The sequence below is a fragment of the Schistosoma mansoni genome, assembly GCF_000237925.1.
Source record: "Schistosoma mansoni, WGS project CABG00000000 data, supercontig 0260, strain Puerto Rico, whole genome shotgun sequence".
NCBI lineage: Eukaryota > Metazoa > Platyhelminthes > Trematoda > Strigeidida > Schistosomatidae > Schistosoma > Schistosoma mansoni.
The window spans coordinates 75,606-100,909 of record NW_017386123.1 but is presented as its reverse complement, the minus strand read 5'-3'; the positions used below and the strand labels follow the sequence as shown (position 1 = coordinate 100,909).

Below are 25,304 nucleotides of genomic sequence, written 5' to 3'. Positions count from 1 at the left end.
AATTTCCGCATAAACTACTTTTTGACTTAAGACAATAATCTTAAGCCAGTTCCCTTTAGTAGGCGCTTCGGTTTTCATAAATGCCACAGTTTTTGTTATTAGTACTGTTAATTACTAGTCGAGATGCAAGTGACCGTCTAACTAACGGTAGTTCCTGTTGTCGCATTTAAATACATAGAAGTATGTTAAAAATTATGTATACTGAAGTAGTTGGATGTAGGTGTACATTTTTTCTGGGCACTCAGCGGTCTCTACTTGAGTGTACCACTTGAGTAACTGGAGATATTTCCGAGCATTTAGACAAAAACTAGTAACTGGACAGCTTCGTTTATTAACTTTGAGTCCATTCACTAACTTTTTAGTCATGAGGTATAAACATAACGTCACTTATTCCTACAAAGACTGGTCAATTCATATATTAGCTGTTCATCCTTCTACTTGAGACAGCTGCACTTCTCAGTGGTTTGCTTAGATTTGATCTCTTGATTGGCAGTCATTGTTAAGTGGTACTACATGGTCTTACAGTCATTAGAATCCAGGGACTTCAGATTCAGAGTTGTGTATCAAGGATAGAAGGCTTATGGCCCATGTTATTCCCTTTCTAGTATGTCTCTCTGAGTGTCCAATCTTCCCTTGAATGAATGAATTGAAGGTGCAGACACCACCGCTTCGGGTAACAGCTTCCAAGAATTGATGACTCGGTGTGAAAACCTGTATGCCACTGGTATTCTATTTGTTCTTGGCTTTTCTACTCGCCTGCTATGTTCTCTGAGATGTCTCGCCCTAGTGGGAAGAAAAACAATTGATTAGGTCAAAAATCATTTCTTAGTATTCTATACATCAAAATCAGATCACCTCTTAATCTGCTATAGGACACAGTAAAGAGGTCTAGCTTTTGACACCACTCTTTGCATGGTAAACCCCGGAGCTCTTATGCATTCTTAAACTGTTTGTTGTAGTTTTGAAGTCTGTTTAACTAAGTTATGCAACTTACTGACCAAGTACAGGTTTATATATTCGGCAGTGAGCCAAAGATGTATAAGAGCTATTGACACTACTCGGTCTTTCAAACCTAAGTAGACCAGGCGGAGCTTAAATATTCAGCCTGACAGCTTTAAGCCCAGTGCTTGAACCACTGAGCTAGTCATCGACATTTCCTTTACTTATTTTGGTCTTGTTTGTTAAGTAGACTTCAATGATTCAAGTTTAAGATTTGGTTTTTGGGAGCTAGGTAATTTAGACAAATTCTATCTAGCTCTCACGTCAAACTTGTGCCACCTAAATTTCACGCGAAAAATAAGAGTTTTAGAACCCTTGGATCTAACGCTTAGTGTAAGCATACTACTGGGCAAATCCCACAAAAACCCACTTCTGTCATGTCTTGTACTGTTTGTGCTTGCTTATGAGGCCGATCGTATGATGAATGCTTCATCACTTCAAAATGCTATTACTTCATTAGTACCCTTTTGTTAAGAGATTCAAAGTCACACTGAGGTCTAGTTAACTTAACCTAATCACCTTAAATGTCTTCAAATAATTTCCATGTGGCCGTATCACTAATTTGATCTGTGTTGGCCCCACTATCTTGAATGTAAATTCCAATAGCTTAGTGTGAATCACCCTATTTTTTAGCGCTCAGTCGTACTAATTTTATGTGAACTAAGTAAAATTAAATACATTCTTCACAATGGGGTTTATAAGGCAATGTATTCCATCCGCTTGTTGGTCATTTCTGACGTAAAACGTGCAGCAAATCTGCACCTTCATTTGATTCGTGGTTGTATATGTATTCACGCTACCATAATTTAGACTTTGATTCCCAACATTAATTCATACTTCTTATGTTGCAAATTTATTCTTCCTTTTCGGACCGCATCCTTTATCTTTAGTCTTTTTTCTGTCATTTATACTACTATTGTTCCAATTCATTTACCAAGAATCTTGTTGATTTCACCTTGAATTTTACATAATTAACAAGATTCTTGGTAAAGGAGTTGAAATGATAATACTATTAGTGATAGTGATAGGACTAAAGATAAAGGACGTGGTCTGCAAAAGAATAAACTTGCAAAATAAGAGAAATGACTTGACGCTGAGAATCACTCTAAATTATGGTATAAGGTGGATACATATGCAACCCAGCGGCAAATTTCTTGTTCCCTTGTTAGTGTTCATTAGAATACGTCGCTGCAAAAAAACACTTGGTTCAAACCATTGGCTTCAATACGGAAAGTGTAATCTAACTTTACTTAAACGGCTGGTTAACATCGATCCGAATTGCTAGTTTAAAGACGAATTATTAACATCCACAAAGTCGTAATATTTAAAGTCATACAGGTTTTGCGATTTGATGCATCGGATGCTATTTTAATCTCCTATGATAATAGATGTCTAACAACAATTATTTTTTCAGTTATTTTTTAATTACCTGGTGGAGATTAGAAGAGTGGATTTAGTAGTAAAAGTGTTATCTTTGTCTTTCAGATAAATCTAACATGGTTACAGCTGTTCAACCAATGTTTGGTCTTTTGAAACGACTCCATCTACATCCAATGGAAAATGCTTTAAATGAATTAGGTCCACAGACTTCTCTTCTGCAATCAATAAAGTTTGTAAGTTGTATCTGTTCCTCAGCCATTTCAATAGAAAGCCCAGCCATTTTTGTTTCGTAAAACGAAATCCGAAGAAATACGACGTAATCACGATAGTATGGGCCAGAAAAGACCATCACCTTACCTTTCTAACACGGACCTAAAAACTGCCAAACGTTGTAAGTCTTATTTTCTATTATTCACCATTTCCACTACTTCAGCGTAGTCTCTTAGTCGCCTCGTTCTTTGTATGATCCGAAATTGTTCATTACAAAGAAAAACTTGATAATACGTTAGTGAATGTTGAATGAGCGTTTTAAGGACTTGTTTTGGGTTGAAATGATATTTAAGACGCTAATCAGTAAATGATACACAGTTACATAATTTGGTCTCTTGTTATGTGCTCGCCACATCGAATTATTGACGTTAGTCTACCAGTGAAATGTAACGAAAAGACAGCACAACTGCCCGAAGAATAGATTTCCACTAGTTAAATGACATGGTTACGTACAAAATATTTAATACAAAACAGAGATGTTTAGGAGTCAGTTAAAACAAATAATTGGGAGATGCGAGTTTTATATGTCGCTCAAACTCTAACGAAATTAATATCTGTCTATCAACCTCATATGATTAATTGGGGTAAACTTTGGTGTAACGTTTGTTAGGATGAAAATTCCTCATTACTATACTACTTCAAACCTGGAGTATCTGGTTCTGTTTCTTTTGCAAGATATCTCATTTTAAACACCCTTCTTTTACCATCACGATTAGCTTCTACATCGGGGATATGCGAAACTGTCCAGACACAGGATGTTTATTCATCTTCCACAAAAGTTGTATCTGAACTAGCATATGTAATAGACTATTTACAAAAAATAATCATTAAATATGGTCTCTATCTCGTTCAAACGTTATGTTGTATCGGAAATTAACTATCCTTTTAAGTACATTAGTACGATGTTATATTTTGAATTCGATTAATGTTGCATATTAATTTTGCCCCCGCTTTTCATGAGTTGTGCAAGACAAATATGCGATAAATTAAACCTAATTCTCTAAATTTTCATGTATAACACTGAACTACAAGTCCCATCAACTTTACGATCTGGCGATATTTGAGTATATCCATACAAATCCCGATCAAATAGTCTGACCTTTTTTATGTAAACCGTAGCATTCTCATCAGTCAGTCAGCGACAACGTGGAACCAGGCACATATATGCATCGGTCCAAGTTGCCATACCTCGTTAGCACAACAAGATGAACACCGGATTCATAGAAATAGTTAATTTAGTGGTGGTAATATATAAAAGATAGGTTGTATATAAGGATATAGTATAGGAAGAAAGAAAGATATGAAGCACTTTTAATCTCAAGGTTTAAGGGAAGATGAAGAGTGTGTACACCTACGCCATTGTGCTCGATTCTGAGCCATGTCACCTAGAGTCTCCAACCATTGGTTACGATAGTCACGCAGACCCTAACCAGGTAGTCTGCATCTACCAACATGGCTCAGACTGGAAGTTAGTGACTTCAAGCTCTGATGCCACGTTTTGGTTTGGCCGCCCCTAACTCTTTTCCAACCATCCCCTACACTAGTCAGCTTAGCTCATCGTGGTAATCGGTGTTCAGGCATACGTAACACGTGGCCCAACTATCTCAGTCGATGAAGATTCATCACCTCATCAACTGATTTACCATCATTTCCTAATACCCTGTGTCTAACCTCACTATTACTTACTCGGTGATCCCAGCAGATGTGAGCAATATTTCTAAGGCATCTGTGGTCAAATACTAGTAACTTACGAGTATCTTCTATTCTTAATGGCCATGTTTCACAGCCGTAAAGTAGAACAGAACGAACTGCTGCGCGGTATACTCGTCCCTTAATTGATAGACGGATATCTCGTCTTCGCCATAGGTGACGTAAGTTGGCAAAAGCCAAACGAGCCTTTTGAATCCGTGCTGAGATTTCGTCAGACACCAACCCATTAGGGCTGATCAGACTTCCAAGATAAGTGAAGTTGTCGACGCGTTCGACCACTTCACTCCCTATCCTTAGTTCAGGTGTTGACGCAAACCAGTCCTGGAGTAACAATTTACATTTAGATGGGGAGAAACGCATCCCAAACATCCTGGCATTATTACTCATTTCTAACAGAAGACTCTGCATTTTGTCAGCGTCTTCACCAAACAGGACTATGTCATCTGCGTATTCTAAGTCGCTTAGTGGATCCCCTGGTAGGAGATCAATTCCTGAAAATTCAGTTGACGAGAGTGTTATTTCCAGCAATAGGTCTATAATGAAGTTAAACAAAAATGGAGATAGTGGACAGCCTTGTCGGACACCACTTGAGGTTGTAAAATCAGACGACAGTTCGCCATAAGCTCTGACTCGACTGGTAGTGTTCGAGTAAAGAGCCTTCACAAGGTTTATGTACTTCTGAGGTACACCTTTCAATGGCAGACACTGCCACAGAGCCTCTCGGTCTACAGAGTCAAATGTTGCTTTTAAGTCAAGAAAAACTATCATTGTCGGACGCCGATAAACATGTCTGTGTTCTAAAACTTGACGAATGGTGAATATGTGGTCGATACAGCCACGACCAGGTCTGAAGCCAGCTTGATTTTCTCGTGTTTGCAGTTCACGAGTCTTAGTTAGGCGCCCGGTAATTATTGAGGCAAGTATTTTAGATGCTATGTTAGTCAGACTAATCCCTCTATGGTTATCACAGGATGATTTTGGCCCCTTCTTATATATTGGGACAATCAGAGATTGTGACCAGTCGGATGGGATTACGTCCAACTCCCAGATTTTAGTCAGAATATTAGTCAACCTAATCGCTAAAATTGGACCACCATATTTAAAGACCTCTGGAGCCAATCCATCTGGACCAGCTGCTCTTCCTCGTTTCAGATTAGTTATGGACTTTTGAACTTCAGGTAGGGTCGGGGGGCCTACTTCAATGTTCCATTTAGGTTTTCTGGGAATAGTGGGTAGTTGTGCAGTAGCTGAAGGCCAGCTCAACTGCTCCTTAAAGTGTTCCGCCCATCGTTCTAAACGTTTGGGTTGAGAGCAGATAAGGGTTCCGTCTTTTTCGGAGATTGTCTCACTTACACTTGACTTCTTAATTCCGGTTTCTTTTATTAGTCTGAATAGTTGCCTGGTGTTGCCTACAGCCGCTGTCTTTTCCATCTCTTTTGCTTTCGTTGCCCACCACTGCTCATGATCGTTCCTTAGACTTTTAGTTAACCTAGATCTGATTTGTTTACGCTCTTCGTCGTGTTCAGAGCCTGATGGGATGAGTTTACGCGAATCTATCAGTGAAATAGACTTAGAAGAAATCCACTGGTTTCTTGGAGCCTTATGGTTTAAATAACGAATAGATGTTACTGCTGTTTCCACAGCTGTTCGTGTGTCTTTCCAAGCAGCATCTGGGTCAGTCTCGTTTACAGAACTGCCTAGATGTGAACTCAGTTGTTTCTGGAATTCGCATTTGGCTTTCTCGTCCTCCAGTTCAATCCTAATGGGTCTTCTTAGTGTAGTTTTCCTGCGTCCATTGAGGCGCAGACAAATGCGCGCTCGTATTAAAGCGTGATCAGAGTCTAAACAAGTATTCCAATACGAGCGACAATCTTCTATTGAGCCTCTCCAACGATGACTGATGACAATATGGTCTATTTGAGTCCATCGTTGGCTTGGTGCAGGTGGTCGCCATGTTAGACGATATCTCTCCTTATGTTTAAAATTAGTGCTTGCCAAAAATAAACGATTGTCTGAGCATAGTTGCAACAGACGATCACCATTATCGGTTCGTTGAGCCGGAATACTAAAACACCCACCTAAATGTCTTTCTGTTTGATTTAAGCTGCCTACCTGGGCATTAAAGTCACCCGCTACGACTACTATGTCTGAGCGCTTAGCTTTCTGAAGAAGCTCAGAGAGTTTTCTGTAAAAGTCATCTTTTACTTCATCATGGCTGCAGTCAGTGGGAGCGTAAGCAGAAACGACGGAAAGGCAACGACGTGTGTCCCTATCCTTCCGAGTTCTTACGGGGCCATTTAGCCGAACAGCACACAGGCGACTGTTAACGGGGATCCATTCCAGTAGTGCCTGTTCTGCCCTTGTACTTAGTGCTATGCCTACACCTGCAAGTCCACGAGAACTAGCCAACGGGTCGCCAGATACATGGAGGGTGTATTTCGTTGGCTGTCCATTTTGGCGAAGTGAGGTCAAGTGAGTGACCACACTAGGATCCTGTATGCGTGTTTCGGAGACACAACATACATCAATCGTACGAGATTCTAGGGTTTTAGCTAAGGAGGCCTGTTGACCGATTTGGCATAGGGTACGTACGTTGAAGGCTCCAATGTGTAGTTTGGAGCGAGGTTTTAGTAGACCTGGGACAGCGTTTCGCGCACTAGAATCGTTGGCCATGGTGACACTTGAGGAGGGAATCGGAAGAGGAAGTTTAGAGTTGAAAGTCAAGGTAGAAGGAATAGTAGGAATTGAAGGGGATTGATTATGAATACAGTGGTCTTGAGTGCTGTTAGAGGTATGAGGGCAGTTATCACTTCCCGGTTGCCCACACCGTGGAAGAGTTCTTCTAGGGGTACCTGAAAAGGAAATTGGATTAGAAGTGGTCTTAATGACCTAAGAGCGTGACCGCAGTGCCCAAGGAACAACTGCTTGAGGTCGGTCACACACGACCTTTTTGTGGGTAGTTTTTGTGTTAGCTCCGTTCTTCAAAGGACCTTACCGCCGGAGACGGATATCCGTGGGATAAGGCGAGGTGTGCATTTTTAGGGTCGACCTTTTCTAACCCCACCCCTCCTTGTGGGAAGGCAACATCGCTGTCATGCTGGTTGTCTGAAGGAAACACCTTACTGCTATCACACCTCTGTACAGTCAGCAGTACGACTTCACCTTCGGACCTTGGGTTTGCTGCTTTTAGTCTTACCGCTCTTCAACCGACCTGTCTGGCATGGTAGGACCTTGAGGAACGATTGTTCCAGCCAGTATAGCTCGGTTGAATCATCACGATAGGCAAGCCCGACCACCACGTCAAGGTAGCAACAACGGTCGGGAGCATTCTCATAGTAATTGTATTTTCTATCTGTTTTCTTTTAGCCCGCCGTGTTACGAAATTGACTGATAAAATCGTAAATCCCGTGGGTGTAAACTTTAAAGCTAATTATGAAAACTCAAACATAAGCTATTCAACTTTATCTCCTGGGGTAACTCCATCAAACCTACCACTCTTTCCATCTCCTACTTCAATCAATTCTCCCAACCTTTCTGTATCAAATGTTTCATATTCTTTACGCATTCCGAACTCTAACGAAACCCCAGTAATTTCTCATCCGAAACATTTATGTCTCCAAAACTCCCCGCACCTAGTTTATCAGTATCGATCCCAAGTTACTCCCGTCGTTAGAACTAATCCCACAGAGTGCCAGACACGTATTTCTACACGTAGTACTGATTCATTGTTGGATGAGAATCATTTTCTGATTGAAGAGGAAATACCCTCTACTTCTATTTGTGCGAAGGACTCCCTCCATTTGAATAAAGTAAATGGCCATCTTAGTGGACAGAATCTCATAGATGTTAGATACTTGAGTCGCTCACGTAATACCAGCAGATTGTCTCCTGTATCTTCAGTATCTAAAAGATATGATAATTCGGACGATAACAAATGTGATGTGAGGCTGAAAAACAAAGATAAAGTTATGATTGTATACAAGGAACCACCAAAGCGTCGGAAATCTATTGATCAGCTTATTGAACCTTCGATCCATGGATTACCAGATCCCGAAATTTCCTCTAAACCTCGTACACGAAAACCAACTCAATTTTTACAACTAAATGCACAAACTACTGAACCTTCGTGTAATGATCGAAAGCCTACCTATCTCACTACTCAGTCATATTATTATCTACCGGATTTTACTAACCGTCATCTCCGAAGTCCAGAAACAGTTCAAGCTCATGTGACGGAGCCTAGAGGTGTACCAAGGATGTCCAATTCAACAGTTCTTATTGAGGGTAAGTTATATTTTTGCTGTTATCTCGTCAACTTTCGATCACACAATTTTATTTCAAAGTATTGTCTTATAAGGTTATCTCTTCAATTTGAGGGCCAAAAAATAAGTCATGTAAAAACAGTAATTGATTGCTAAATGTACGTAACTCACCAGCTAAATTAGTAGGCTCAAACGACAGCGTTAGGAGATAAATATAACTGTCATTAGATTTTATTAATTTTTTTTATGTGAACTATAAGAAAAACGGAATTCAAAGGTTTTGGCGTTTTTGATCAATTCATCTAATGAAATAAGAGTGCATCAGAATTTCAATAGCTTTTTGGTTTAGAAAATTCCATTAGTTTGTTAATTAATCAAGCTGCCGAAATATAAGAACGAAAAACAAGCATAATGTTAATCTACATTATTACCCATCAAGCAAATCATGACAAAACTTTTACACTACTACCGATGCTAGAGACCTACATGTTATTATTTTATGACTGGAATACACATTAAGTTCGTCAAATTTTCTAAGTTACAGAAATCCATTCTACCACTCCTATAATCATAGTAACCTTTCCAAAACTGAAGTTTATGACTCATGTAACTCTAGTTAATTGTTAGTTCATTTATTTGGTTTTAAGCTGTATGTTTTCCACGTTACTTGGGTGTCGAAGCTAAAATAGATAGAGTGATGATCAAACTTGTGATCCGCTGGTTTATAGTCAAGTCATTTTGTCACTAAGTCGTTGATCTACGACTCTTTCCAAGATGTTCAGTATTGTAGTCGGTATCGTCATTAATTGCTGCTGTTTCTATGTATAATATTTCTATGGCCCTCATTCTTTAACCAATGTTTTTTTACAATACGTTTCAGAAATAATTTGTAGCTAAAATTATTTATCGACTAGGTATTCGGTCTTGTTCCCATAGTTTATTATTACAATTTTTCCCCCTACACTCCTCATTTCTTACATTTCTTCCTTTAGTTCCTAGCTGGCGTGTTATACCCATCCCAGGTGTCGAGAATCATGTGGATTGTTCTTGTGGAGCAAAACATTCCAAATCATGCCCCAAAAAGCACCAAGACAGAAGAAAACTAACAGATATGGATACTCTTAAATCACATAATCTCCGCGCCTTACGATCCAGCTTGCTGACTATTAACTCTGTTCATTCAAATAAAAATTATTCAACTCTAGAACTTAGGTCAAAACCCAGGTCTAGATCTTCTCAGACACATGAAGAGCATTCCCAAGTTGGAGAACCTGTCAAATCGGTTGGTGTTTTGGATGAAAACATATCAGATCCAGCATTTCTTGCTCGCCATTCACGTTTAGAAATTGAGGAAGTTCGTCACGAACGCTTATCTCGCCAGCGTACTGCAGAACAAGAACTAAAGCAACGTTTGGAAGAAAGGGATCAAGCCAGTTGGGTAAGGGAAAAGCTCTGTACACTGAGTTATCTGAGTTAGTAAAAAATTCTAAATTATCAGTATACTAATATTTTCGTACATGATAATTCGGGTTTCAACCTTTCGGTATTGTAACATGTCTAGTAACTACATGTTTAATCCTATGTTAACTACTTACCACACTTACATGGAGAATCACCATTGCATTTCACAGCTGTATTTTTAAATCTTGGTTAATAGGGTACTGTAATTGCCTAGCTTTCTGAGGTATGGTTTTATGATTTTATGGACGAGTTTCCGATTATTTGAAATGAAAGAACAGAATTTTGGTCTATGGGTTATATCCATTACTACGATGTGGTTGGGTGGTGACTGCTCATGAAATCGAATTATTGACACAAGCCGCTGAGATCAAAGGCAAAACTACTGGCCAGAAGAACAGGCTTTTTATATATTAAGATGATATATTCATAAAAACAATAACGGGACCAGACGTTTTAAATGATTGGACAAAATTAGTTTTGTAGATCGCTCATTCTCTAATAAATAATGGCCTAATTGTTAGACTTCACCATATCACCCAGTTAAGTAGCCAAATTTCTTTTCGTATTTCGCTGGTTACTTTAATGTTTCGTTTCTAATGAAATTTTCGGTTGGAAAAAACAAGTATAAGTCTAATTTTTACATCGTCTATGGATGGTTTCCGTCATTATTTTTATTTTTATTTAAACACATAAATATTGGTACAAGGAAGCACCAGATAAATATGCGCCTCACAAATCTCATTTGATTTATGTGAGGGCTGTGATACTGCCCAGGTGCCCAGACTGAAGCAGGTGGTTATTTAGGGGGCCACACCCCGAGCCTTTGACCTGAAGGTCTAGTCCACAAGGCAGTGGAGCATCGTGAGGAGATGCAGTCCCATGGTAGCCAGTGACCAAATAATTGGTTCATACGCCATTTGTTCCTTCAGGATACTGGATCCCATGTGCACCATTGGTTTAGAATGAGGGTTTTCCAACTCCCCTAGGTGAACTTTCCATGTCCACCAACCCGGTTAAAGCGCCGGACATTCGCTTTTCGTCCTCTCAATTTTGTAAACAACACCCCGGCCACGAGAAGGCAGTGAGTAGGACTTCCCTGACAGAGGCTATGTACGCGTGGCCATGTGAGAGCCATGTGAACATTTACTCAGTCCAAGTGTTAGAACAGACTGAGGACCACAGTTCATCGTTAACATTCCTATTTCAACGCTTAGATTAACCAAAACTAGTTCAATCCTGGCTATAAACTCTGTTAAAAAGCGACTCGTTTTAGAGAATTTAAATTACCTGCAAAATTCGTTCAGTTTTTATACACTGTATGTATGTAAAGTAGATTACCTTCGTCATCCAACAATTTCACAACCTTATTTTGTGAAGCTTTTTTATATCCATTCCCTTGATTAGCATAAGAGACAACCTGGTCGTTTGGATCCACTTCTGAAGTATAGACCAGCTAGTCGGATGCCAACTCAGCTAAACTATACACTCAAGCAAGGTTAGAACATTTTTTATTCTTCCTTTTTCGGCTCATATTTTAGCATCATTAAAGTTGAAAAAGAACTCGTTTCGATCCAACAAAAATTATAAACTGTTCTGTAGATCATTAAGTATTTTATCTGCGTGATTAAATTAAGATGTGAATTGTGTGTTATTTTCTCCAGATATTATTCAGTTCGATTAGTCCTTTAAAACGGGCATCCTTGACGAAGGCCGTGTACTTCCCAGTTGATATTGTCATGGATTATTACGCATATTAAACTTTATGCAGACAGTTAATAAACATGAGGATCTATACCCACTTAAAATCCAATATTTATTATGCTGCAACATTATATGGCTCAATAATTCACCTGCTAAATAAATCAAGATTATATGTTCATTCAGTGTTCAGTAGGACGATAATACTTGAGTTACGTTAAATTGCTCTGATTCTCCCACTCTAGTTCAACTACTGTAACTCAATCCTCATTTCCGCCAATTAATTTACTTTCCCTAATTGGAGCACCTGGCTTCAATGCAACAACATAATATTAATCAGTCAACATATTTCTACATTGTTTATTTACCACTACTATAATAACAACATTTATAAAAAAAAACACGATGATGTTTATTTATAGGTTTGTTTTGACTTACTGGTTACTCAAAATCATTCTTTACATTTTCAGACCATATTTTAAAAATTTGTACCTTATTTATCCACCCAATGTTTCCACCTTATCAATCTTTGTTATTCACTTTTCTTCAAGGACATCAGTTCCACGTAGACAACTCCATACCGGTGGTCGCATTTGGTTGTCGCGTGCCAGTAGCCTCACTAAAGTAAATGATTGCTTGTTCTCATAATCCAGCTAATAACTTATACTTTATATATTGTTTTCATTTTTTAGTAGTTTCACAACTATAACGATTGTGTTATGGCAATAACTTCTGACACTAGGTGTGAGCAGTCAAAGGTACAAACTTCTTATTATTCAAAGCTCTATATGTTTACAAGGAAATCCTAGGCCCTCTGCATTAACAGTTCTACTTCTACCGGCAGGATAATTCTGAAACACCACAGATTCTCTCGAAAGCCGAAATTTTCGAAGACATTTTGGTCGTGGCGATTGTATCATGTGGCAACCATGATATATTTGCCTCATACAGTATTTAGGCATTACGCTTCACGTCATAAAAGGCCTTCTGAAATAAATTTTTATATTCTATGCCAGTTCGCAAACTAAAGCAATACAAATTTCAACATCTTGGCTGGCATAATACTTAGCTGTTCAAAGAAGTAAAAACAATTTTGTAAACATATAACTGAAGAAAAACTACTAATTAAAACCCACAGTCAATGAACGTTTAAAACAGCTCATGCAAGTGTTCCATCATTGCTTCTAAACTACATCTTAAAAACAAATGTAATTGTTATTTGTAATTGACACCTTAAAGCGCCATCAATTATTATCATGAAACAAACTTCATATTTTATTGAAACACCATGTTCTCTACACTGGTTATATGTAGTACGTAGTGTTCTAAAAATTCCTTTAAATTCTTCGATAAATATGAACTAATTGAATAATAATAATCATAGGTCATCACTAATTAAAGGATGTATTGTTTTTTACAACAAAGCCTGTAAAATAAGTATCGCGTTATAAAACTGTCTTACCAACGAACCAGAAAGCATTACGTAAATGCTTATTGATTGACTTTGTGGAAATATGGTGTGTTCAAGTGAAAAGAATTGTTTTTGAAAGTCAAGGTTTTTGTCCTTTCCATTCAATTGATTGCAATCTATGGTCACCAAATAAGAAGACTGTCGAAAAATAACTGGTAGCTGCTGTTATAACTTGTGACCGCCCGGATGCCCTGTTAATGTATAACGTGATAATACCGCCAATTAGAGAGCAGTGATTTATCGATCGGACCAATGACACACGAAACCTGTACGAGCAGTCTAGAGCACTTGTCGGTCCTGCTTTCTGACTAGCCCTGCCAGTTAAGTCCAGAACACCAATCTCAGCCTCTGCAATACGAATCATTTCAATCAAACTGACCAAATCGTACCATAAAATAGAAAAACAACACTTTTGCAAAATCCAGCTAAATGTGTCTATGAATAAGGGAGATAGTAAATGATAAACAGGGCATAATTCATGAATGCTAAATCGTATAACAAAAGTCAAAATACAGTTTATAATAAGGGGGACATAAATATGAATAGTTTAGTTATTTAGCAATTATACGATAAGAAATATATGCATAGTATCGGTATATAAATTGATCTCAAAGTTACCATTCGTTCTTATCGGGACATATCAGCTACTAACTTGTCATCCACCGCTGAATAAAAACGATTACTTGTGTGAAATACAACAAGTGAATGTGTCTGTCGTATTTGAGCTAGTTACTTATAATCTTGGGTCACTAGTTTCTATCATCTAGAGACTCTTCTCCAAGAATCTGCATTTTCCTTTATGCATAGGATATATGCAATATCCTATGTCATTTTCGCGTGACTGTCAAACAAAATACGTGAAATTCAGATCAGGACACGTAGAAATCTTTCTAATCATCTACCGACTAAACATGCTTGTATATGGAAAGACAGTTGCACATTCGTGGTTCCAATTTATGTGGTGAGGTGTCACGTTCAGTATTCGGTGTCAAAGGTCTCTACAAACTATTCACCACTGATTCATAAGTTCTAATTTATGAACCATAACTTAGGGTGACTTGTATTCATGGACTTTAACTCAACCTTATCGTCTTAATGGTAATGCTTCTGATTATGTTACCAAACATTCGAATCAAGTAGGTTTAGAGGGACACTTCAGCAATGTCGGTAACTGTGTAACATTTGTGAAGATTTTAATTTTTATAGCTTTTGAACATCCAACATTGTCTTTTATTTTTGTAGACCGTTCACAAAGTTCAGCATTCAATAAATTCGCACTGAAGTTAGTGTCAGGTTATTCACAGAATGTACAGTCTTTCGTTTTAACTTTTGAAGCTTTTCACATTGTATATATTAGCTTTTGTTACACTGTTGTTCTGACTGATATTATTCCTACGATTTATCCTTCCATGGTCAGTTGGTCAGGTGCTTGATTTCTGTTATCTACCCTCTCAAATACAATATACTCACACCCTAAACCTGCTTCCTTACTTAAAATTTTCTCTTTGTTAATATCAAATTCATTTTCATCATTGGACTGGCGTTGTTATTATTTGACCAACTCATCCATATATCAGTTTTTCGATAAAGTTTATTTTCTAAATAATACTATATTTTTTTTTAAATTACGAATCTAACTTCATGCTATTGTAATTCGGTGGTTTAACTTCAGCTGTTTTAATCGCTACTACAAGCTATTTAAATAATCCACTTTATAAATTTGTTGCAATGACCGTAAAGCTCTGCGTAGAATTCCACATGTCTTTTACGTTAGTTTTTCTCCCAGCTTACTACACTACCTAAGTACAGTATGCATTTCTTTTCATATAAAAGATCTATATTTATAATTCTATTGTTTTCATTAAATCCACCACTAGTTGTCATCGGTTAGCTTTTCATTTTAACATAAGCTTGCACAATATAGACTGGTAATGTTTACTCCTGTAAAAGAGTATTTGATGGTAAAAACATTTAGATAAGGCATTAGTTATTTCTTATCCTAATATTTATGTCGAAATGAAAACTGAAGGGATCGGTGAATAAAAACAAGTTAATAAAGTTATAGCTTGGAGAGGTATTTTTCTGCTACGAAAAATAAAATAAAGGGCATTCTTGGAATAGTAAGACTTCAAACTTCACATCATGTACTTCCTATAGGCAACCAACATATCTAGCTCTATCGCTTTTCACTGTTAGGAAACCTGTGTCTCTTATTCCTCACAAAACTTCATCACTCGTGCTACTGTTTGTGAAGTGTTCAAGTATTCCTAAGAATAAGTGTTTTCCAAAATCTTTGATCAATTATTTGGGATGGTAAAACTCACTACTAACTGAGGTTCTTTAGATAAATCAAGAATAAATAATCTTCGTATTGTTCACTAATTTCGTGTACCTTTCATCGTGGAAGGACTTGTCTGGATGTAGTAAACTGTTATCTAACTATCAGGGTTATTTTGACTCCATAACATATCAATCTGTTTGGTTACGTAGTGACCTTTATTAATGATCATAAAAACCTTTTATATTCTCATGTTTGACATTGTGTTGTGCCGGATTGCATGAAGACAGATCATTAGGTGATGCTACTTCATAATTTAGGTGATCCTGTGAAACCAAACCCGTAGGTAGTTTTTTTCCAGAGTCTAGTTGCACACATTGAAATGCTGAGTGACTACTGTTGCAAAACTGTCGAAGTTTTGTGTTAGTGATTGCCATGTCATGGGTCTTAATTTAAAGTACAGATCTCTTAAACGATTTTGGCGTTGGTGAAGTCAGCTTGGTTGGCAATAGACAACGGAGGCTAAATACACAAACTGAAATCTCAGACCTATTACCCATACCGAGCATAAAATGTTTCCATTATTTTTAGAAATTATTTTCTTTGCTAAATTTAGACAGTATTAAGTGGTAAGGTAAAGTGTATCTGAAGCAAGTCATGTTTCACCTCACTACATTCCATACAATTGGTACAAATTGATCTATCAAAATGTTTTTATATAAATAGGTAGAAATGTAAAGTAATTTAACACTAAATCTGTCGAGACTTGAAAAATTAATATTTTCTGCACAGAAGTCCAGGTTTTCGTATTTGTTGCGAATCCATTCTGACTATTCCTACTATGAAAGTTGCTTTTCGAATGGGGATTCAATTTTATGCAATGTAAAAAAGAATGTTTGTCATTAGTTGGGAAATATGGCATTTAGTTTGATCAGTTAACTTTTTCTAGACCTATAGGGATACCACTTACATGAAGGACGTGAATTGATTGTTGTGATCTTTTAAGTTTAGGGTTTCCCTACATAAATTGTCCTAAGTCAACAAATGCTCGGAATATCTATTGCATAACAGATTTGGTAGAAATATCCACTTGTGATTGTCTATTCAGCTAATAAATTTGTATCCTAAATCAGGTGGCTTAAAAAGCCACTCAAATTCAAAAATTGAGAAATGTCACACAAAAGTGCTCAACTACAGAACCATTAATTAGCATCAATTTGATTTCATATCCAACCCTACAATCCCGTGTGACTAACTGTGGTGTGTACTTCTTGTACGGACAAATATAGGTAGTTTGTATCAGGAATTGAAAGTAGGATTCTTACTGAGAGAAAGAAAAACGGAAAGCAATAGAAATAACAACATTCTTGGGAGGACATTTTTCAATGTACATCTAACATTTTACGTTCATGCAGTGAGTGAATTTTGTATAAAATAGTACGGTTCCCACTTGAGATGTCTTCTAACGCTACCCACGTATGTTGCATATAAACATGACACCAGCTTAATCCAACTTGCTGAACGAAAAAAGCAAATAAAATGGTGGTTGGAGCTTGAAATGAGATCCTCAGTCAAAGTTATGTTCTCAAATGCAGCACTCACTAAATGGACAGAAAATTGGCTGAAAAAAAATGGTTGTTACCACACATTGGACGTTGAAAGAGTTATATGCTATAAATCAACGGACATGTGTCATATTTCCACAGTCCCTCCCCATGTTACTAGCAATTGTTTTGATACTATATTTTAATTAAGTACTTGACCAGAATCGAACGATTTCAGCACTTAGCCTGAGATGAAATATTCCGTATACATACTATGTTTGCGCCTTGATCTATATAAAGTTATTCTTAAAAGTTAGGAACTTTAGATCTGTCAGTAGCACATCATGGTCCATTTATTTTTATACGTTTTACTCAACTGTCCAACTCTATAATTATCTTAATTATTGATCCTACATGGGTTCAAACAATCGAAATAAAGGTCAAAAATTCCATGCAAGCTTACTACTCTTTTACTAACGCTCAATTGTATGCTTAGATTTATCGGTTAGAGTTCAGGGACAATCGTAAAACAACCGCGACATTTTTCCAGCTCTTTCTTAGCCAACAACATTTTTGAATCGATAGCTTGTGAAAATCGGAAATGTTACGAACGTTAGATGGGTTTGCATTGGTTGTTTGAAGCTTCCCATTAATATTTAGGACTGCAGTTGATAAGTCTGTTTTGGCATATATGCCATCAAATCACAAGCATTGTAAGGAGAGTGGGGTGGTGACTAGCAGTGAAATCCAGGACATACGTTTCGTCTCAGTTGGTACTCAACAGCTGGGTGGGCCCGCATAGGTTCTACACACTAAATCGATTGAAAACTCCTACGAGTTCTCACATTGTCTTTGGTTAGGGTCAGAGTTTTCATCCCTCACTGACACCAACTTCAGCGCGAAAATGCCCTGTTGCCGTGTGGATAAGCGAACTTCTCCCAAGGTGTAATCTAATTAGTTCGTTCATAAAATATTATGCCAGAGCGCTAAGTGTGTTTCACGACTAAGGGTATAGGGAAAAAATCGGTTTGCCTGTTATATCCAATCTACAAAGAAAGAATCATGCGTTGGAAGGGTTTACATTATGATTTTTACTCCATTATAACGAAGAATAATTTTTCGTTATCATTTCAAGCATTCTGAGCGCTGCACATATATTTCGAGTGCTCATTATATGTCTGATTGTTCACGTTTAATCTGAAAGTACTTTAGATGCTTGAGAGGCGTACAGAGCACATTGCGTAATGAAAACCGGTGAGAAGAAGAACGAGAGAAATAGTTACCAGACAACTCACTTTACATGCAGAATACATTTACATTTTTATAATGTAAGCAACCAGCAATAATATGAACATAAGCTTAAGGCCAATTCGATAACTAAAAGAAGTGCCCTCACAAGACTTCGAATCTGTCACAGTATTGTGATATCTGAATTTTACTCATGATCCTAAAAGTTGATTGTAGGTTCTGATCGTATTGCTCTTATACTACGCTTTAAACAATTTGTCCATTACGATTCATCCTGATACTTATTTTTGACACATTAAGCGCACTGTCTTTCGTTCTTTAAATCAGTTGAATTTTTTCACAGGACACTACCTATCATATCATTTGTTCAGGCTGGGCAACCAATTAACGTATAAATCTCGTCACCAAGTAAATACATTCTAGAAAATTAACATTTCTCTATTTTCACTCTGATCAATGAATTTTGAAGGTTACGCTCATATTTTTATCAGTCGATGTGGTGTATTAAATACTATTAAAAGAAAATTGGAATCATATGACAGACTTCTGTCTCAAGGTCAATTGGTATTCATTCGTTATATCTTTATTTTTCTAAATTAGATTTATGGGATTATCGATAGTATAGACGTGAAGAATATATAATCGTGTCTTGATTTAGTTGACAGCAAAACTTACAACAATCGACAAATTAACAATCAATTGTCCCATATTGCAATTCAATAATCCCGATTTCGAATTCGGACTTCTGTCTTTATAGCTGTGTTGGTTTGAGTGCTATTACGTCATTTCTAAATCTTAGTATTATTAAGTCACTACGCTTTTATGAAATTATTCTGCTTCTCCTGTATCTTCATAGTAATACAAATTCATTCATGTATTAACTGGCGTTATTCATTACCAAAACACAAAGTTTACTAACTAGTTCATTATTCATTCACAACGTCTTACATTCCTCAGCAGTAGGTCTCAATATGAACAAAAGGAAAGGCAAGATTCTCCGATACAACACATCATGCACCAATCGAATCACACTTGATGGGAAGCTTTTGAGGATGTGAAAACTTTTACATATCTGGGCAGCATCGTTGATGAGCACGGTGGATCTGATGCAGATGTGAAGACGCGAATCGGCAAAGCAAGAGCAGAATATTTACAACTGAAGAGCATCTGGAACTCAGAACAATTGTCAACCATCACCAAGATCAGAATTTTCAATACAAATGTCATGACAATTCTGCTGTATGGGGCGGAAACCTGGAGAACTACGAAAGCCATCATCCAGAAGATACAAGTGTTTATTAACAAATGTCTACGCAAAATATTTCGAATCAGTTGGCCAGACACTATCAGCAACAATCTACTGTGAGAGAAAACAAACCAGATTTCAGCGGAGGAAGAAATCAGGAAGAAGCGCTGGAAGTCGATAGAACACACATTAAGGAAAGCAGCCAACTGCGTCACAAGACAAGCCCTCCCATGGAATCCTTTAGGCCAAAGGAAAAGAGGAAGACCAAAGAATACATTAGGCCGAGAAATGGAGACAGACATGAGGAGAATGAACATAAGTTGGATAGAATTAGAAAGGAAGGCTCAGGACAGAGTGGGTTGGGGAATTCTGGTCGGCGGCCTATACTCCATTGGGAGTAACAGGAGTAAGTAAGTAAGTAAGCAAGTTTATCTCGCGAGAACTGTGAAGACTGTAAGGACTATCCGAAACCATGAAGACCATAAGACCGTAAGAATGAATTTGATCATTTTTTAAATTTCTGATAGGCGTCTAAATGAATTCTTACTTGAAAAATTTTGAAGACATTTTTGACTATATTCGACGCTGAGAAAAATTTATACAAATATAGACGACAAGGAAGCTAGAGAACATGAATTTCGGGAATATTCAGGTTTGTTTTGGACTATGAAAAGAGAGACAGGACTAGTGTATTCCAGTAGATGGAGATGTTACAGGTGATAACAATGCTGCACCGAAATGACCTCAGTTCGCGTATTTGTTGAACGGACTAATATAGAAATAACTCTGATAGAAGCCCCACAAGTTACTGTCAGTCTCGAGTTCAGGTGAAGGATGAGGGTTGAAGGTATGGTTATCAACTTTACCTTGAACAAAAAGAACCCCGCAATGAAATCTCCAACCAGTAAAAAACAATTAGACTCTGTCATTGGAAGGGTGACTGCACCTAATGGTGTAGACCGAGATACATTAGAGGCCATGAGACTGACTTCCCATCTAACATCCAGGGTTAGTCAAACTTAAATAAGTAGAATGCTTGGAAATGTGGTGAAACGATGGAGCTGTTTAGACAGCCTCAGAAATAGAGCGATACAAACTGATAATAATTCAGACCCATTAGACACCATCTGGACAGAGCAAATTAGGAAAGCTTGGAACCATCAGACATTGAAGCAACACACAAAAAACTCCCTATATATGTTACTTGATCAACGGTAGAAGAAATTAGTAATGTCATTGGACATATCAAGAATGGCAAAGGAGCAGGACCAGATAAAATCCCAATTGAACCATTTAAGACAGGCGGAGAGGCAACCACAAAGATCTTCAACGCTCTCTTCAGAAAGGTCTGGGAGCAAACATAACTACCAAGAGACTGGAAAGAGTGACCCCTCATCAAAATACCGAAGAAAAGAGATCTTCATAAGTGCGAGAAGCACAGGGGGATCACACTACTCTCAGTACCATAAAAGGTTTTCCACAATCTTGTCAAAACCAATGGCAAATTCAGTAGACACCCAACTTTGAGATCACTAAGCTGGCCTCAAAATAGGCCGATCATGTACGGAACAAGTCGCGACACTAAAGATCATTGTTGAACCATCAATTGAATGGAACTTATCACTGTACATCGATTCCCTTAATTATAATAAACCATTTAGCATCATGGACCACAAAACCCTGCAGGATCTTCAACATTATGAAGTGGCTGAGAAGATTGTTAGTATCATATCAAACTCCTACAATGAGGTAAATTGCCAGTGAAGATCGGTGTCAGACAAGGCTACCTTGTCTCATCTCTTCTCTTCCTGCTGGCTATTGACTGGATTACGAGGACCTCTAAAGCTCATGAGGAGCACGAAATATGGTGGACATCTTGAGCACAGCTGGATTACCCGGGCTTTGCAAGCGTCTTAGTCGTCCTATCGCACACAGCAATAAATGCAAGTGAAGACACCCAGTGTAGCAACGGCCTCCGCAGATGTAAGCCTCAACATTCACAAGGGGAAAAGCAAGATTCTGAGGCACAGCATAACGAGCACCACCAAAGTCACACGTGATGACGAAGCTCTGGGGCACGTAGGGGCCTCATTTAACTAGGCACCATCATAGATAAACAGGGAGAATCTGATGCAAATGTGAAGACACGGATTGTCAAAGTGAGGGAAAGTTTCTTGGAGTTGAAGAGTATCTGAAACCCTAAAGCACTATCACGCATGATCAAAGTCAGAATTTCAAACATGTCAAACGTCAAAACAGTTCTACTGTACTGAGCCGAAAATGAGAGAACTACCACAACCTTCTCAAGTAGGGTATAGGTATTTATAAACAGTCGTCTGCTCAAAATACTGTAGATCGGTTAGTTAGAGACTAGATAACAAATGAACTACTGGGTGAGAAGGAAATCGAGAAAAGTTGATGGAGGTGGATTGGATACAGTTTACGGAAACCATCAAACTGTGTTAAAAGGCAAGTCCTAATCGGTAAACTTGAAGACAAAAGGTAAGAGATAGACCGTAAAACGCATGGCATCGACAATTGGAGTCGAACATCAAGATCATCGATCGCACTTGGCAATAGTTGAAAAAAGGACCTCAGGACAGATCTGCTTGTCGACCTTTTGTCAGTGCTCCCCTACGTCTCAATATTGGTAACAGGCTTAAGTATGTAAGTAAGTAAGGTAGAACGCGGATATAGATAAGAGGGATAGTGGTAACAAACTTCACATCTAAAAAATGTATTCCTATGTTCTGAATATCCTTCCATGAGATTATATAGATGCTGCAAAGTATTCCTACTGGGCCAATAAATACTTCACTGAATTTGCGATTGACTATTGAAGAAACCAGTAAACTCACGGATAATGTTTTTGACTATTTTGTGCTACTCATAAGTAGATTATTTTTATTTAGTAAGGTTTTTGAGATTTAAAATTGATTGTTTTAAAAAATAATGGATATTATGAAGAATCTGGTTTAAGTTTCGTCATTATGTTTCAATGTTCTTCATCAGTGCACGTTTCTGAATATTTTCGTGGTACAAATCAACTCTCTTTTTACAAAAGAAAAGTAGAATTATTAAAATTAGTAATGAGTTACAGTGTCTTTTCTCAAGTTACTTTGTGGTGATTTAAATAAGACAGAAACAATCTAAAGATACCCATGAATGTTTACACTATATAAATAGAATAAGGGAGCAGTAAATGAGTTAGTTTAATGTTAACATATAATCAATTGCCGAGTAGAGTTTTAGCTTATATTGGCACCACGTTTAGGACTGTATTTTTTGTTTAGCGCGCGATAATTATTGATGTCAAACGATCAATAATACTTTTACTTGGACGTGTTTTTATTGCTGATTTAATAATGCGTCTTTTGATACATGTCTTTTCAACAGTAACGCCCAATGATGACACTTAATAAACAAGATGGTAGGGATAAACAAAACTTCATATTCAACGAACGCGAATTTGTAGTAGAACAACTCTTTAATAATAAAACATGATCTCGAAATAAACGGGAATTTACGAAGTAGAGCCGTTAACGACCACTCAGAAAGCATTAAGGTTCATGAGGATATCTGAGCGAGAAAATGTATATTTGGGGTTCGCGTTACAGAAAAGAACGTAATATTTATTAAAAAAACGAAATAACTTCAAATCACCCTAGCAACCTTATGTTTCTTACAGCTCTAAACATCATTCTTAAGCATACAACTTGATATGATAATTACATTTATTCAGCCGGGCTGACCGTGAATATGTAGTACATTAGCTTCTTCAATCACCTTGATAACCGTTATTATTTATAAATCTCAACGGTATTTGGATTCAGAAGACGATAAGAAGCGGCTACTACAGTTTATTATTGGATAACACAGATAACAAAGTTACAAGCACATAGAGCGAATTGCAGCAGAGATGCTAATGTGTGTAAGTGAGCGAATACGGAGGCGAATGTATAGTCAAATCGGATCAAGGCGCAGTGGGCAAGGCAAAGGCTAATTGTTGGGGCGATCCTGAAAATTTATCGCAATAAACAAGAAAGGCTCAGGAAACATTAAGAAGCATTTTATTCAATCAGCGTTCACTAGAAGTTTAACCATAAACATCACGAAAGTGAAAAGTCACATGTAGAGTTTCTGATTGGCTAATTACTGCACTGCTGCTATGTTTAGTAGCATTCCAGAATTTTCAGGAAAACCCAAGAACTTCTAAAATACTATAAAAACACTATATTTTCTATATATAAATGAACCTTTGGAGTAAAGTGCTTCTCGCATATTTTGCGCCTTTTCTCTCGTGTTCAAGTCGCTGTGTAGATTTAGCTTGGGGTTACAAGACTAGCTTAGGATCCAAGTATAGCGTTCAATTAGCAAGACTTATCACTAATAATAGAATCGGAGCACATATGTACATGAGAAAGAGAATGATTCATCGAACAATATTTAAGCGATCAACATTTAAGCTAGAGAGAGATATGTACTTGGGCTGTCACATGTGATCAAGCGTACACGTTTATACAGACGATATAGTGATCATAATAATAAGAAATAGACGAATTGTTACTCTCTGAATAACTTTGTTGAATATGTTAATAAAAGTGTTTGATAAAAATTAACCATAGTCAAAAGTAGTCGTAGGAATGTTGCTATAATTATAAATTCCCAGTACTTTAAGTAAGAGCATTCACTTACTTAGCACTTACTTAGCGCTCAGTGGTCTGGAGGTTGGGTATTCGGACTATAAAGAAGGTCTCGGGTTTGAGTATCGAGTGCGGAATCGCGGATATTCACTGCTGGGGAGTCCTGCACTGGGACGAGACGGTCGTCCATTGCTTTCATATTTCCGATGGTGGTCTATCATTGATCAGTTGATGGTCTCAGTAAAAACTCCGTGATCTCTACAACCCTATATTGATTATTTGCGATAAAGAGTTTGAATTTAAAACAAGGGAAAATGAGCGATTATATACTTACATCGTCAGTGATATGATAGCCTAGATTGACTAGTTCCAATATGTAGACTAAAAATACGTCTTCTTTGACACAAAAACCTATTATAATGCTCATTTCTGAAATGGTTATTTGCAGATGTATTAAAAAGAAAGATTTAATTATCTAAAGCTGATATAAATAAAAATCTGAAAATATGGTATCATATCTAGACAAAGAAATCTAAATCCTTGTAATCTTTCTTCATGTATTACGATGACTATCAAATGATACTGTTTAACGATTGGTCTTGTTCAAGAGATTTAGGGGATTTTATTTCGAAACAAACGTTACTCATAGGAGCAAACCAACGGGTAGTCAAACAAAGATGTATCACTACCTGTGAAATCACTGACTGTTCAGATGAGACTCGTCGGAAGATGTAAACCTCCCAGTTACGGTCTGCATGACTGTGATAATCTGTGGATGGAGATTTTGGCTGATATAGATCAAAGTCGATCAAAGTATTGCAGCTGAATTTATTTCTTTATATTTTCCACAACTTTGTCCAATGAAATGTAATATTTCTCAATTTCACTCATTGTTTTAGAACTACATTCTCTATATTTAGTTTCTTACCAGCATCCCTTGTTATTCATTCTTTGAATTTTCTGCCTCTGTACTCATATGAATAATGATTACATGAACCAGTAAACATTGACATCTTATCCTTAGATATTTGTGACTGATTAACCATTCTATTTTTGGAAATATCAGATCACCCTATCTAAAAAAACTAAAGAAA

At 37.4% G+C, this 25,304-nt stretch overlaps 1 protein-coding gene across 2 annotated transcripts; it reads left to right on the top strand.

Moving 5' to 3' along the window:
- Positions 1-2,483: 2,483 nt before the first annotated feature.
- On the top strand, positions 2,484-15,096 carry Smp_174240.1 (hypothetical protein; the record flags this gene model as incomplete). Of its 2 annotated transcripts, XM_018792498.1 has the most annotated exons (7): positions 2,484-2,612; positions 2,647-2,770; positions 7,726-8,643; positions 9,614-10,059; positions 11,487-11,577; positions 12,332-12,404; positions 14,494-15,096. In XM_018792498.1, 7 exons carry the CDS (start codon positions 2,496-2,498, stop codon positions 14,519-14,521), a joined length of 1,797 nt encoding a protein of 598 aa, XP_018644412.1. In that variant the 3' UTR covers positions 14,522-15,096. The 2 variants fall into 2 exon arrangements, with proteins under 2 accessions (XP_018644412.1, XP_018644413.1); XM_018792500.1 differs by lacking the exon at positions 11,487-11,577 and having other exon boundaries at positions 2,496-2,612.
- Between the last annotated feature and the right edge of the window lie 10,208 nt (positions 15,097-25,304).